The sequence below is a fragment of the Nasonia vitripennis genome, chromosome 1, assembly GCF_009193385.2.
Source record: "Nasonia vitripennis strain AsymCx chromosome 1, Nvit_psr_1.1, whole genome shotgun sequence".
Lineage (NCBI taxonomy): Eukaryota > Metazoa > Arthropoda > Insecta > Hymenoptera > Pteromalidae > Nasonia > Nasonia vitripennis.
Genome location: NC_045757.1, coordinates 1196488 through 1210497, shown reverse-complemented (window position 1 = coordinate 1210497; position 14010 = coordinate 1196488). Strand labels below are relative to the sequence as shown.

Sequence of the window (14010 nt, the reverse complement as noted above, 5' to 3'; positions counted from 1 at the left end):
GTCTCAGAAATTTGAATCCTCAACGAACCCCTCTACCCGACCAAAATCCATTCGTCAAGCTCCATTACAGCCCTACTACTATATCGGTCCGCGGCAACAAAAACATTCCCGGAACCCCTTCCTCTCCATCCCCCTCCCTCTCGTTCCTTCAATTCGCAATTAGCCGCAGCACTTGAGAGAGCGAGACTCTCGCGCGCGCACCTCCGGCACTGCCCTTAATGCATCACACGGGCATTAAATTGTGTCAGACCGCATTATAACGCGGCGGGAAAGCCGAGGTATATTTATAATTTTAGTTCGAGACCTACATCTCGGGTTCGCGAGAAGAAAAAAACAACGCCGCATTGTGTGCAGCAGCGACGGCCGAAAAGCGAGAGAAAGATTCGAGCGAGCGAGGGACAATGCTCAAGAGAGAGAGAGAGAGAAAGGGGGATGTGAGGATTAGAGGGAGGGTCTTAATGGACCGCGGACTAGAGACTCCTTTTTTTTTTTTTTTTTTTTACGCTTACGGGGAGAGCTATATAGGTTCATACAAGATTAGGGCCTTTCTCACGTAATATAGACAAATCGTCATGTCGCGTGTCGAGAGGCCCCGCGATTGCTCCGAAAGCTTTCGGTCGAAATTCAGAAGGAAGCGCAGGTTCGCCTAACCTACAAAGCCCTACTACGAGAGCAGCGAAACCCGCTCAAAGTCCAAGTTCGCCCACTGGGAGCTGGCCAGCTGCTCTTCCAGGCTAGAGAGCTCGCGCCCAAGACACGGAGAGTAGCATAGAGAGTAAGCATGTGTGTGTGTGTGTGTGTGTGGGTGCGCGCGTGTGTGTATCGGGGTCTCTCATATCGAGCGGCGCTTGCGCCGAGGCTCGAGACTCTCTCGGCGCGTATAGTGCATAGCACGCGCGCTGCAGTCGGGCGAACACACCCCCGTCGAGCGCATCCTCGTGCCTCTAGTCGTGCGTGTAGGTGCGAGTACCCGGAGGGCATCCTCGTCGCTCGCGGTATAGTACATCGGCGCGTTATCGCGAGTGTATACCCAGGAGTCCGACGGATGAGCAGCAGCTGCTCCGGGGAGGTGGGACCAGTAGATAACACAGAGAGAGAGAGAGAGAGAGAGAGAGAGAGAGAGAGAGAGGCACTGCTGCCGCCGCTGCAAGGACGATTTGTGGGCTGGTGAACAGACGAGAGAGAGAGTCATGTTGCAGATGCGCTAATTGGTAGAGGGTATATATAGTTTAAGCGATACCAAAGCTTTTCGCGCCGCGTATAAGGGCGTCTCTGCGGACGCTCTGTATATATACAATAGGTATATACGTATACCTGTGCACTGCGCTGGGGCATACTTGGCACACCTGCACCTCGATGCATGTGTACTATCCGCGCATAACCCCCATGATCGGCGCGAAAGGAGTAATCAAAGCTGCCACATCTCCCCGTATAGCTATCGTATAGGTGTGTGTGTGTGTGTGGCTACGCGCGCATGTACATATAGTACATAGCGTTAAGCTGTGTGCGCGAGCTCGCGGTGTCCATCACCTATCCCCGGATGTACGAGCGGTTGATTTGTTCCTCGCATCGAAACGTCCACCAAATTCACAGCCTCTTTATTCTGTAATATTACCGTGAACTCGCTGTGCAAACAAGCGCAGCTCATTAGCTATACCTATACTGCGCGAGCTTAAAAAGCGAAAAATTTACAGCTTATGCGCAAAACCGCGTCGTCCTTCGCGCAAACGATTCGAGTGTAAACAGCGATAATAACGATAATGAATTTGCCGCGCGTACTCGGTTGAAAAAAAAAAAAAAAATCGAGCTTTTTCCGCAACCCGATAAATTCGCGCGGACGCTTCTCTTAATATACCGCATCGTATTCGATCTCGCGCGGTACTTCTCGGGCGTTAATTCACTTTCGCTGTCCGCTCATTTACGCGGGTTTTAAATAGTGCAGAATCGAATGATCGATTCGATCGAGTCCTCGGTTCGCGAGCTTGAATTCGGTCAGTCGAACAACGGGAGCCGATTTAGCGACCTTGAAACAAGGGATGATGATCCTTCTACTATGGTATTATACTCGTGGAAGAGAAAAAGAATTATAAGGATCGATAATATATTCTAGCGCGAGGCGGCTCTCGAGTATTGAGTATATACAAATCCGCGCGCGCGGTGCTTATCGGTCACGGCATTAGCAGAGACTTTGCGGGACGGGCAGTTAACCGAGCGCTAGTATGCGTAGAGCGGCTTACTTATGCTTATGTACTGCTTAGCTCTCTAATGTGTGTACATCAGCTCAGGGGCTTCGATTTTTTTTTCCGTCGATGCGTTATATTACATTATTACGTTCGATAGTAAGTCGTGTCGGTTGATGCTCTTCTGGCTTCACCCTCTCTCTCTCTCTCTCTCTCTCTTTCTTATATACGTTATGTATTTTCGCTTGGCTTTGCCACGTACGGCACTTATACGTATATACAGGGGATCCAATTTATCGCCGGTAATGAGATTAATATCGAAATATCCATAACACGATAATCCAACGCCAATAAGCACTTCCAGTATACGTTCTATCTGAACACACACGCGCACACACGCATTCTGTACAGCTTTATATGGCAGACAGACTCGCGGCGCCAGAGAGCCAGTTATATATACGTCACAACCTCCCCCTCGTGTGTCGCGCGCGCGCGCGCGACTAGGAAGTGGAATGCTCGGAGAGTAAATCAAGTCCGAGTATAAACATCAGGCAGTAGCGCTCGCAGAAGTAATACAGCAAAGAGAGCTGCGTGTAAAAACTTTACCCGCAGCGCCGATTCCATGATTCCTAAGCTCCGGCGAATAAAGAGCATAAGGAAATGGAACGCGTGTATACGCGGTGTGTGCATTAAAAGAAAGCAATTTGGGACTGGGGCTAGATTCCGCGTGTAAACAATCGCCGCCGCTGCTGACGCCTATACCTACATTCCCAATCGAAAATCAATGGGCTACTTTTTTCTCTCTATCGCTCTTTCTTTCTTTCGCGCTTTGCGCCCATTGTCGCGACCGATGCCTATATATATGTCTGATGGATAATGTATCCACGCGCGGATGAGCGCGAAAACAATTAGAGCTACGGGAGCAGCTTCGTAATAGTGTCGTCAACGTTGCAACGAGCCTGTATAAGCGTAAGGTTATATCGATCAAATAATTAGAGCACCGCGCGGTGAAACGCTACACTTTTGCAGCGCGAAACAATAATCCATCAGCTTTCGTCGCGCTGATTTCGCGCGGGGAATATATACTCGCGCGGAAGATCGATATTTCGTGTTCGATCCGCGTCCGATTTTACAAAAAAAAAAAAAAAAAAAAAAACAGGCCGAGCCGAACAAACGGAAAAGTCTCGCGCGCCCAGACCGCGATATTATTATTATTATTATTATCATTATACGCGTTCGTCGCACCTATATAGAGCCGATCGAAGCTGCCTCGATGTATGTATACAATAAAAACTCGGTCAAAACACGTTTTCATCGTGTATTGTTGTATTCGGACTATCGGGAGCGCAAATTTAATAGATATTCGCTCCGCAGCTATTTCGAGCTCATTCGCTTATGTCATTTCTCAGTCTCTCTCAACGGAATCTCCCGCACCTGTTCGCAGATGGATGCAGCGCTCGAGTGATTCTGGGGTCGGCATCGCGGGTGCGAGCCCCTGCAGGAGAGTCAGACGACGAGGACGTCATCGCGGCTGCCAGTAATAGGCCAAGAGAGAGAGAGAGAGAGAGAGAGAGAGAGAGCGCAAGAAAGAGCTGACGGAATATAAGAGGCTCGCGAAGGTCAGGGGGATGACGAGACGGCCGAGTGACTAAAGACGCTGGAGAGCACCGCCGCGATGATCCTCCTCGGGTTCTTCTTCAACGTCGCTGCTGCTGCTGCTGCTGCCGTCACCGCAGCCGGCGCAGCGATAGGACACGACGCGCCGATCGGCCCGAACGACCGGAGAGAGCTGGCGCGTGACTATTAGTCGGCTTTTACATGCACTAAAGAGGGCTCGACTACTGCGATACTCGTATATAACTTGGATAGGATGATTACCAGGTGGAGCAGCTCGTGAGGTCCGCTGGGGACTTATCGGAAGGACCTACCTTGCTCTGATCCGACGAACGGGACAATATGGGCAATGGCATGAATAAGGTGAGCTGTAACTTTTCAAGTATTCATCGATACGACAAAGCGCGAGGCCGACTGCGTCGAGATTGAATATTAACGCAGAGAGCGGCTATTTTCGGCGATCCCAAGATTTCTTAAGTAACTGCATATCCACGCATATACGAGACAATAAAAGCAAGTACTCAGCTCCAGCAGCGATAATGTAAGGGGGCCGGCGCGCGAGGAAGCTCAATTTACAAGTCTTGGAATCCCGCCAAACCTATAGCGTGTATTATAACGGATACGGCAGCCCTCCCTTTTTTTCCCAACGACTCATCCATCTCTTCGGCCGAGTCGTCGGGAAATTGAAATACGGCTTGTTTGTGGCGCGCGCGCGCAAGTAGTAAGGGGCCGAGTTTGGCGAGACGCGCCGCGGAGAGATGGTATCGAATTCAGTCGTTGCTGTCGGACATTTTTTCGCGAGGTTGCTCAGTTCGAAAACTTTTTACTCTGTGCGCATATGATCGGAGCACCGGGCATACCGCATCGCCGGACATTAAAGCTCGAGTTGAACAACAAAGTCCTGCATTATTCGCGGTAAAAAGTTTCAAACTGTTGCGAGTTGTTACTTTCGCTAATTGTCTTTCTTCCGTGTAAAACAATGAAAAGTCAATCGGCGAACAAGACACGCCTGCGTGTCCTCTCCGCGGCGCGATTACTCTGGCAACTAGAAAGGGGGGCAAGTATAAAGCTGCGACACGTTTCAATTGTCATAAAAGCGGCTATGTGACACTAATTCGAGCGGCGTATCTGCGGCGCGCGACCGATTGATATTGGCCCCCGCGCGCGTATAAGAACGTGTAGCGAAATTTATGGCTGGCTCGTACTTTAATTGAACGAATGTTACGCTCGGCCGGCTCACTCATTCGGGCGGCTATATAGAAATAAAAAATCGTAAAACTTATAATCTGCCGGGCATAAAGTGTATGTCGATGTTTCAATTTGCGGGAATCGCCGCGCGAGCTCCTACCGCCGAGCGGCTATCCGAATAACGGATATAGAGGAGAAACTATTTTTCTATACGGGCGTAACGCCTGCGGGAGACGCGAGCCCTCGGCGGATAATCGAGTAGCGCATCCGATGAATCCGGGTTGCTGTACAGCATTAGAATGGCTCGAATAGAGTTTCCTTAGAATATTATCACTGCCGATCGTCCTAGCGATAGATGGCGGTGGTGGGGGGTGGGGGTGGAGGCTTGCAAGTATAAATGAAAGCAAGATTAGTCACATAAATTTCCTTTTATTGCTCAAAATCCAACCTGGATCGATCGGTTACTCCTTCGTCTCCTTCAGCTTCTTGGCCGCGGCCTTCTTTTTCTTCCTGCACTTGGACTTTTCCTTCTTCGGCGGAGGCGCCACCGTCGTGGTGGTAGTGGTGCTGCTGCTGGTGCTGGCACTACTGCCGGGAGTGGTAGTGGTGGTCGTCGGCGTCAGCATCCTCCTCCTCGGGGCGAACTCGGTGGTGCTGGTGGTGCTGCTGGTGGTGGTCAGCTCCTCCGTCTCCGGCGTCAGCGTCGTCGTCGTCGTGGTGGTGCTCGTGCTCGTAGAGGGCGCCGGAGTAGTGCTGGTGGTGGTGCTGGTGCTGGTGGTCGTAGCAGGGGGCTCCTCGGCGGCCTTGGGGGTCGTCGTGGGCAGCTTCGCGAGCGCGGGCGGCGTCTTCTTGCTGCATCGACGCCGCGGTCTGGTGCAGTTGGCCGGGTCGTAGCCCAGAGCCTTGAGGAGCCGCAGCTTCCGATCGGCCGGCAGAGCGGCCAGCCAGCCGACGATCTCCTCGTCGTCGGCCTTGGTCTCGTTCAGGTAGCAGTGCGAAGGCGGTACCGGCAGCAGGAGCTTACCCGAGCGAGGCTGCACCAGTTCGAGGGTACGGTTGGACGGCTCTTCTTCGGCCGGTTTCGGGCTCGGCGCGGGCTTGAACGATCTGCGCTTGACTGGAGGCTCGAAGTGGTACATGCGCAGCGACGTGATCGGTACCGTGGATGTTTCCGGGTCCTCCGGTTCGGCTGCAATTGCCAACATTTTCTCCGGTACTCAATTCTCCTCGCAATTCAAACGAAAGCGCATATAGTGTTCGGGAAAAATCCTACCTGGAATCGTCGAGCTCTCGAGCGCGGCGGCATCGGCCCGGCACACTAGTCCCCCGAGCAGGAGGAGCGCGAGCAGCGTCGGCAGCCAGTCCATCGTCTCCAAGAGCGAGCGCGAGAGAGAATGCGCGGCGCGCACTGTGCGGAGAAGCTTGAACTGAGCCTCGGTTCCCGCGATAAGGCGGATCGTAAACGCGCGCGAATTGATACGTTAAAAAATATACGCGCCGAGGCATAAGAGCCGTAAAACCGGCGATAAATCGACTTTTGATATTTCCAACGACAAGCTCGACCGATCGGCCCCGCCTGATGCGTGTGTGTATGTGTGTGTGTGTTGTTATATTTCCTCGGCCGTATCGCGAGAGTCGTGTGCGAAAGTAGCATAGCTGGATTTGTCGATGCAGGTTCTGCCTGGCCTGTACGTGGGCAACTACCGGGACAGCAAGGACGCGGCGCAGCTCGAGCGGTTCGAGATCACCCACATCCTCGCCATCCACGATGCCGCCAGACGACTGCATTCCGTGAGTTTTATACCGCGTATCTCGATCTCTCCGCTTCATCCGATATGACGCGAACGATTCGTGCGCAGGACAAGCACTATCTCTGCATCATGGCGGCCGACAGTCCGGATCAGAACCTGTCCCAGTACTTTTCGATCTGCAACGACTTCATACACTCGGCCCGTCTGCGCGGCGGTAACGTTTTGATACATTGGTGAGTGAGTCCTTGCATGCATCATGTAATGTACAGCGTACACACACACACAACGCGTCTCTCGTTGGATACAGTTTAGCTGGGATGTCGCGGAGCGTGACGGTCGCGGTGGCCTACATAATGAGCACGACGAACCTCTCGTGGAAGGAGGCGCTGAAGGTGGTGAGGGTGGGCCGGGCGGTGGCCAACCCCAACGTCGGCTTCCAACAGCAGCTGGAGGACTTTGAGTCGACGCGGCTCCAGGAGGTATACCAAGAGAGAGAGAGAGAGAGAGGCACACTTTTTAAAGTGAATCGTTGATGCTAACGGGAATCTTGATTTCAGGAGAGGCGACGACTGCGCGAGAGGTACCCGAGCCTGGCGCTGTCCGCCCAGGACGCCGAGATCTGCCGGCAGACCCTCGTCAGCTACGAAGGCATGGCGCTGGCTCGCGAGGTCTGCGAGGGCAACTGCGCCATGGGCCGGACGTGTCCCACCGGCCTCTGTCGGCAGTCCTCCAAGAGGTCGACCTCCTTATTCCCGCATCTCATTGACTCGGCTGCTCTCTATAAAAGTCTCTCAACTGACCAGTCCCTCTGTTCCGCAGAAACCTGCGGCGGAAATCGTCGACGAGCAGCCAGGGCAGCATGGCCAGTGGGCTCGGGGGCAGCGGTAGGACACCGCCGGCGACGCCGAGGCTCCTGCCCTCGGCGCCGCCCTCGCCGGCTCTCCCGAGGTCCGCCAGCGTCGTCTCCGCGTCCTGCAGGCCCAGGAGCGGACCGGCTGGGCTTCATTATTACACAGGTTCCGCGCCGCCCTCGAGGTTCGTTCTACTTTCCTTCGGAAAAGAAATATGCTTTTCGCAACTATTCAAATGTCACCTGACGCTGCCCGTGTTTACGTATATCCGATAACGATTACTATAAGTATATTTCGCTTTTTTTGGGTTACGTCGATCTAGACAATGGCAAACTGCGCAAGGAAATGTAGAGGACGCGGAAAGTCAGAGTAAGACAGACGTAAGGCAAGTCACGTAGTCGAGAGCCTCTCTGTATATTACAATGTACATGCAAAGGTTTTTAAATGTCTGCGCCGCGAAGTAGTGCACCCCGGCAGCAGCTCCGGCTACGGCTGCACGCAATGTAATAATAATGCTTTCACCGCGCGAGTATGATAGCACCTATAGTATATAGTGTATACTTTTTGGCACAAAGTTTGTTCGATCAAGAGTGAAAAATAGCGAGACATTATGTACATAAATCGCCGTCTCGTAGTTTCGTCATCTTTGACTTAGCAGTAGGACGCTTAGAAAACGATACAATTTTTTGTGTGAAAACGTAAAGGATAAAATACATGCACAGCGTTCAATTTATCAATTACAGCGCGAAATACGTAATATTATATAACGAGAACTTTATGATAAAAATGTTAAAATCTCGACAGGGCGGTCTCGCGGGTGGACCTGTCGGCAGCGGTGGCCTGCAGCAGTAGCAGCGGAGGCGGCAGCACCTCCAGTCTCTCGGCGATAGGCCGTTCGGCCCCGGTGAACAGCCAGGCGACTTCGCCCCGACGCTACGCCCTCGGAGCCTCGGCCCCGGCGACACCACGAGGTACCCCGCCGGTCTCTCCGCAGCACTGGCCTCGCAGGCTCTCGGGTCAGCAGCAGACCGGCCTGATCGGCAGGCCCGGTACGCCCCAGAGCCAGTTGGCTACGGTCAAGAGCGAGGCTTCCACGCCCATGACGTAGCACAGGCTCGGATTCCTCGGTAGCCAGCTCTCGGTATGTTTGAAAGAATTATTATTTTCTCGCGAAAAAAAAAAACAAAATACATGTATATATAAACGTGGATTAATACGCAGATGTACGGACACGGATATGGCTACGGCCGATCGAGATCTTATCAGCATATCTGTCGGGACAACGGATGCTTCTGCTACACTGGCAGCTTTGGCAGTTACAATGGTAGCCGATACTGAGGAAATTAAAGTGCACACTTATATGCAGCCTGCGTTTGCCTCGCGTAAACATCGGTGAGTTTCGCATTTGATACAACTATTTTATTACGCTATAGATATATAATACCCGTTAACTTATATTTCAGTTGAGCTATGATTCGACCGTTGTTACATCGTTACTTGCAGTTTTGAGTTTTAATCGAAACTTCTCGCACACGAAGGGATCTGGCAAGATCTTATCGTCATAAAATAGTGTATATCCGCCAATTAATGAAAGTAAAGAAAACAAATCACACTCTGCACACCTAAACACGCAAATTTATGGTGTAACCGCTTTGCAGATCTCGATTATATTACACACACGCGCGCGCGCGCGCGATCGAAAAACGGAAAACGAAACAGTTGGATTTTCGCAATCACGACTGCGTTTACAGAGGAAAAAGAAAGGAGTGGCCAACTAAGTTTCACGAGTTATCGCTATCTCCCGTTGCAACCATTTCGACTGCGACGATTGCTGCAGATCTCGAACGAACGTAATTCGGTTGCTTTTCGGTGACGAACAACACAGCTCTAAAATCTTCTCCTTACTGTTGACAAATATATTTCCGTTGAAGATATACAGTGTTACGTGAGTGTAATGCAACTTAACGCACAAAAAAGATTCGCAGGACTTGTCGCAGATCGACTCGCCGGAGCCTTCGCCGCGCGAAATGGTTTTGCATAACCGTCCAAAAGATTTGTTGACTCGGTTTAATCGAGACAGTTGTTAATCCATTAGGAGGAGTTTTAAAATAAATCAGATAAAACCGAGAAAAATATGCGGGAAGGCTGTCACACGGGTCCGCGCGTTGTTTTCGCGGGTTTCAGAGATATTTATCACTGTTAGCACAGAGGGAGAGAAAGAGAGAGAGAGGGGGGGGAAGAAACTTTTGTAAATATCATGTATATGCACGTGTGTAAAATAAATGCAGTATGCATACGTATAACACGCGCGAATATATACATTATATATAAACTTATAATATCGGCTGGGGTAACTTACACTTTACGCAAAGATATATCGTATACATATATACATATCCATATCTATATATCATATATCTTTGTTGAATCGAGAGACACCCTGCTGGCTGAATATCATTGTTGTTGAATAGATGAGTAAATAAAATTGAATATGAAACTAAGCCAGAGACATAAAGTCACCTCGTAATCACGATCTCGCAATCGCGACAATATTAATTTGTATATTACGTATTGATAAAAAAGGAGGTTATTGATTTGCTATAAAACGTTATAACATGTGAGATATAATATTATATATATTATATATATGCAAATCTTGTATTTTTTAAATATTAGATCGAAGAAAATAATGTAATTGTTGATGCAAACCACCTGAATCGAAGTTCATATATTAGATAAATATATTTTAGAAGATATATAACATCTCAGCGGATATGTCCAGTTGGCGCTTTTACAAACAACCAGATAGTTATATAACAAAGCAGTTATTCACTTTTCGATACTACATTTAAGTGACGTAATAGTTGTTGTTATTCCGTCGAATTCAAATAGTTGTACCTTTTCTTACTTCACCTTATTTTACAGATCATATATTTATAAGTTGTTTTCTAGATTTTTATGGTATAACGTAAGGATTAAAAAATTCACTTTGTTATATTTTTGACAATGGACAATACAAAAATAAAGCTTTATACTTACGCGTAGCTCCACTAAATAGAGATAATTTTAGTTAATCAGAGCAAAAGTAAATGGATTCTATGTAGTTTGTATCATAACAGCAAAGAGTTACAATCATACACCCACCTAGTACAACGTAACAAAGATTTATTTTCGATCAAAAAAGAAAAGATATTTGAAATATTAATACATGTGCTACCAAAGATTGTACATTCTTTTAAGCACAGTACAAAATTTTTTAGCTTTGAAAAGAGGAAGATGAACAGTGGTGTGTGTATATATTAGCTGAAAATCCTTTTGATTTATCTCGAGTGAAATTTGTAAAAATTATAAGGAACAAATTCATTATATTCTGAGATCGAGACATACATCACGAAATCTTACAATTATTTTTATAATAGCTTTGAGAGAGATGCTTGGAATTTGGACGATTGTACAAGCGAAATTAAATTCCAGATACTTATCCCTCAACTATATTATTATGTGCTTTATCGTCGAAAGCAAAATTATCTGTATATCTATAGCTTTTCTCATTATATAACAAATATACAGCTATAATTAATACTGCATCGATTGCGAGGCGGTGTTAAGCACTTGCACAAAAATACTATATATAATACCGTAAATGATAAAAAAAAAAAATAATAATAACGCAAAATATCTCAATTATTATGAAGAGCGCGAAAGTACGAAATGCACGCACTGTAACAAAAATATGAAAAAAATATAGCTATGTTTGCGGTATCATACACAAGAAAATGCTACTAAAATAATTACGCCTCGAGTCGTGCACGCACGCCGAAACACACACGCAATGGAAAAAAAGTATGACAAAAAGAAAAAAATATCACTTCTAGACTCTTAGGAGAGAACGAAAATACATATGTTTATAATAAGTATAAAGTCTTCAACTTCTCTATAGCGCTGCTGCATCTCCGCGATGTCATAGGAAAAAAAAAGCAACAACAGATATGTAAGCAAAGGTAAGCTACGCCGATTTTGCATGAAAATTCAAGATCGCTGTCATCAATTTATGAAACTTTCGTTCGTATAGCACACTCGGTGTTTTTTTATTAAAATTAATTGATGTATAGCTTATAGATCAACACATGTTATACACCAAAGGATTTCAAGCCGTGTGTCGCGACTTTTTTTATACGAAAGTGGAAGCTATAAGTATTCCATAAGTAAAACTATGAAGCAGCTCTCCACGCGTGTATCGTCGGAAAACGAACGATCAAAGGATTCTTTCTTAGAAAGTCGAAAAAGGCGTCTTATAGTACGTATTATTTGTACATTATTTTTGTCGTTTGCGAGGAGACACGTTGAGGTGTCTTCGATCAATTCGTACAATGCGTTTTAGCCTATTTTGTGTAAGTAGTCAGCAATGCAGAAGATTCTTCAGAGCTGATACTTTGTTTTGTGCATAAAGATCTATCCTAGATTCTAAAATTTTCTTTCAATGGCTTCTGACGAAGTTTCCGCACTTGACAATGGTATGACCGACGAATCATGGAGAAGAAAATGCTTTGGACCAAATCAGCTCTCGCAGTGTAAACATAATGTAAACAAACATCACGTACGAACCGTATTAATTTTACCTTTTTAGTGTAGGATATTGCGCGCGAAGAAGATTTGAAAGAGCCAAGTTCGAAAAACGAAGGGAATCGACACGATTAATGAAGAGGACTGCAGGAGCCATGCTAAAGATGATCGACACTTTTAGCTGCGTTTATCCGCGTACTATTGTCTCATACATACACACAAGTCGTGCGCGAGATATATTTTATCCAATAAGTTACGCGCGAGTATTTTTGATACGTCTGAATTGATCTGTGATGCAAACACGTCGTCGCTTCCGCTTGAATCTTCATTCTAAATGACGAATATTATTACGAAAAATATAGAAAATAATTGAATTGTCAAGTCGTCGATGTTAAATAGTGCACGGCTGTTGGTGAGAGAAATTGGATATTTCATAAAATCTGAATGTTTCGTTATTAAAAAAAAAAAAAAAAAGGAAAAAAAGACGAATTGGCGAGATTTTATTATTATAAATACGAAGAGACTTTATGTAATTCGATCTCGCGTAATCGGAGCGAAAAATAATTTCACAAAATTTGACTGATGCGAGATACGGTTGGAGGATGTGATGACAAAAAAGCAATACCGTATTTTTTTTTTTAATTTGTTACTAGGTATAATAGCTGATGCGTAATTTTGAAGCGGACGAATTTTTTTACACGATCTCGAGATGATCAAAAGACGTTGTGGAATATCCAATCGTAAGATATCGAGTCAATGATAAGACACACACACTAAATTAATTAGAAGAAGTAAAGCGCAAAATCTTTGATGCGGCTTCAATCGCCTTAGGCAGCATATCTTGACTTTTGTATGTAAACAAATCTACACGTCGCTTATACTATAATAATATAATAATAACTTAGAGAAACGCGAGGAGGAAGTTAAAAAACACGAAAGGACGTTCGAAAAGAGACATAGAGTCGACAGACCGAAGCATAACTGCAAGAAAAGTTCCTTGCGTTTGATATAAACAAGCAATAACCAGACAGCTCGAGCTTCGCATAAAATTAAATCTCAAATCTCGGGCTGTCCCAAGTATAACGAGTCCTACCGATACTCTTGCAGCGCGTCGAGCGAACGTCGAGTTATATACCCAAAAAAGCTGGCTACGAAGCAGTATTAAAGCAGGGTGCATTGTCTGGGATACATATACACTTGGCAAGTCGAAAGATATTTTTAGCTAAATTTAGGTCTTAGAAAGCCGAGATATTTTTTCACACGGGAGGCTCGCCGCCACACACGGAGACAGACAGACACGCACACATACAGACCAAACCACACGAATCCTACAGGGCTGAGTCTCCTTGGATCTAGTATCAAGATACACTTATAGATGACTGTACATTCGCGCGCGCGCGCGCGCGCGGCTCGTTCCGGCGGCGAGCTTTCGCATCGGAACTGTCCGTCAATTTCTTGGGCCTTTCGACGAATCCTCGCTACGACGAGTATGTATACGCACGTTACGTAAATGCGCAGTTTCCGTACCTGAAATTAGAGATGAGACGCTGACGTTTCGACGATATAACAACCACCACCACCATACCACCGCCGCCGAGACAAATTATTAATTATGATTATATCAACGTAGGCTTCATGCATTTCCCTCGAAAGTCTCGTTTTTTAGTTCGCCATTATGTGATGAATGATAAAAATGAAACCATAGCAGTTATTCTTTGAGAGCGTTCGTCTGACGTAACAATACATTTATGCACCAAATGAAAAAGATATTGACAGAATAAATAAACATTCGTTCCTCCTTATGGTGTTATTTTTGTATTTCCTCCTTTCGTGCTCCTCTGGTCTTTCCCTTATTTTCTGTTG

General features: G+C 46.8%; 2 protein-coding genes across 8 annotated transcripts; one reads left to right on the top strand and one right to left on the bottom strand.

Annotated features, from left to right (window-relative positions):
- The first annotated feature begins 829 nt into the window (after positions 1-829).
- Positions 830-13945, top strand: LOC100121751 (dual specificity protein phosphatase 22). Of its 7 annotated transcripts, none has more exons than XM_031921720.2 (11): positions 830-1211; positions 3625-4157; positions 6657-6773; positions 6842-6966; positions 7041-7212; positions 7291-7469; positions 7553-7768; positions 7907-7969; positions 8389-8725; positions 8806-8976; positions 9048-13945. In XM_031921720.2, exons 2-9 carry the CDS (start codon positions 4137-4139, stop codon positions 8690-8692), a joined length of 1197 nt encoding a protein of 398 aa, XP_031777580.1. In that variant the 5' UTR covers positions 830-1211; positions 3625-4136; the 3' UTR covers positions 8693-8725; positions 8806-8976; positions 9048-13945. The 7 variants fall into 7 exon arrangements, with proteins under 7 accessions (XP_031777580.1, XP_031777581.1, XP_016843187.1 ...); XM_031921721.2 differs by having other exon boundaries at positions 830-1218; XM_016987698.3 differs by having other exon boundaries at positions 874-1069; positions 7583-7768.
- On the bottom strand, positions 5392-6631 carry LOC103315476 (flocculation protein FLO11-like). The gene is made up of 2 exons (XM_008204520.4): positions 6256-6631; positions 5392-6171 (listed from the first exon to the last, which is right to left on the bottom strand). Exons 1-2 carry the CDS (start codon positions 6347-6349, stop codon positions 5444-5446), a joined length of 822 nt encoding a protein of 273 aa, XP_008202742.1. The 5' UTR covers positions 6350-6631; the 3' UTR covers positions 5392-5443.
- Positions 13946-14010: the final 65 nt, after the last annotated feature.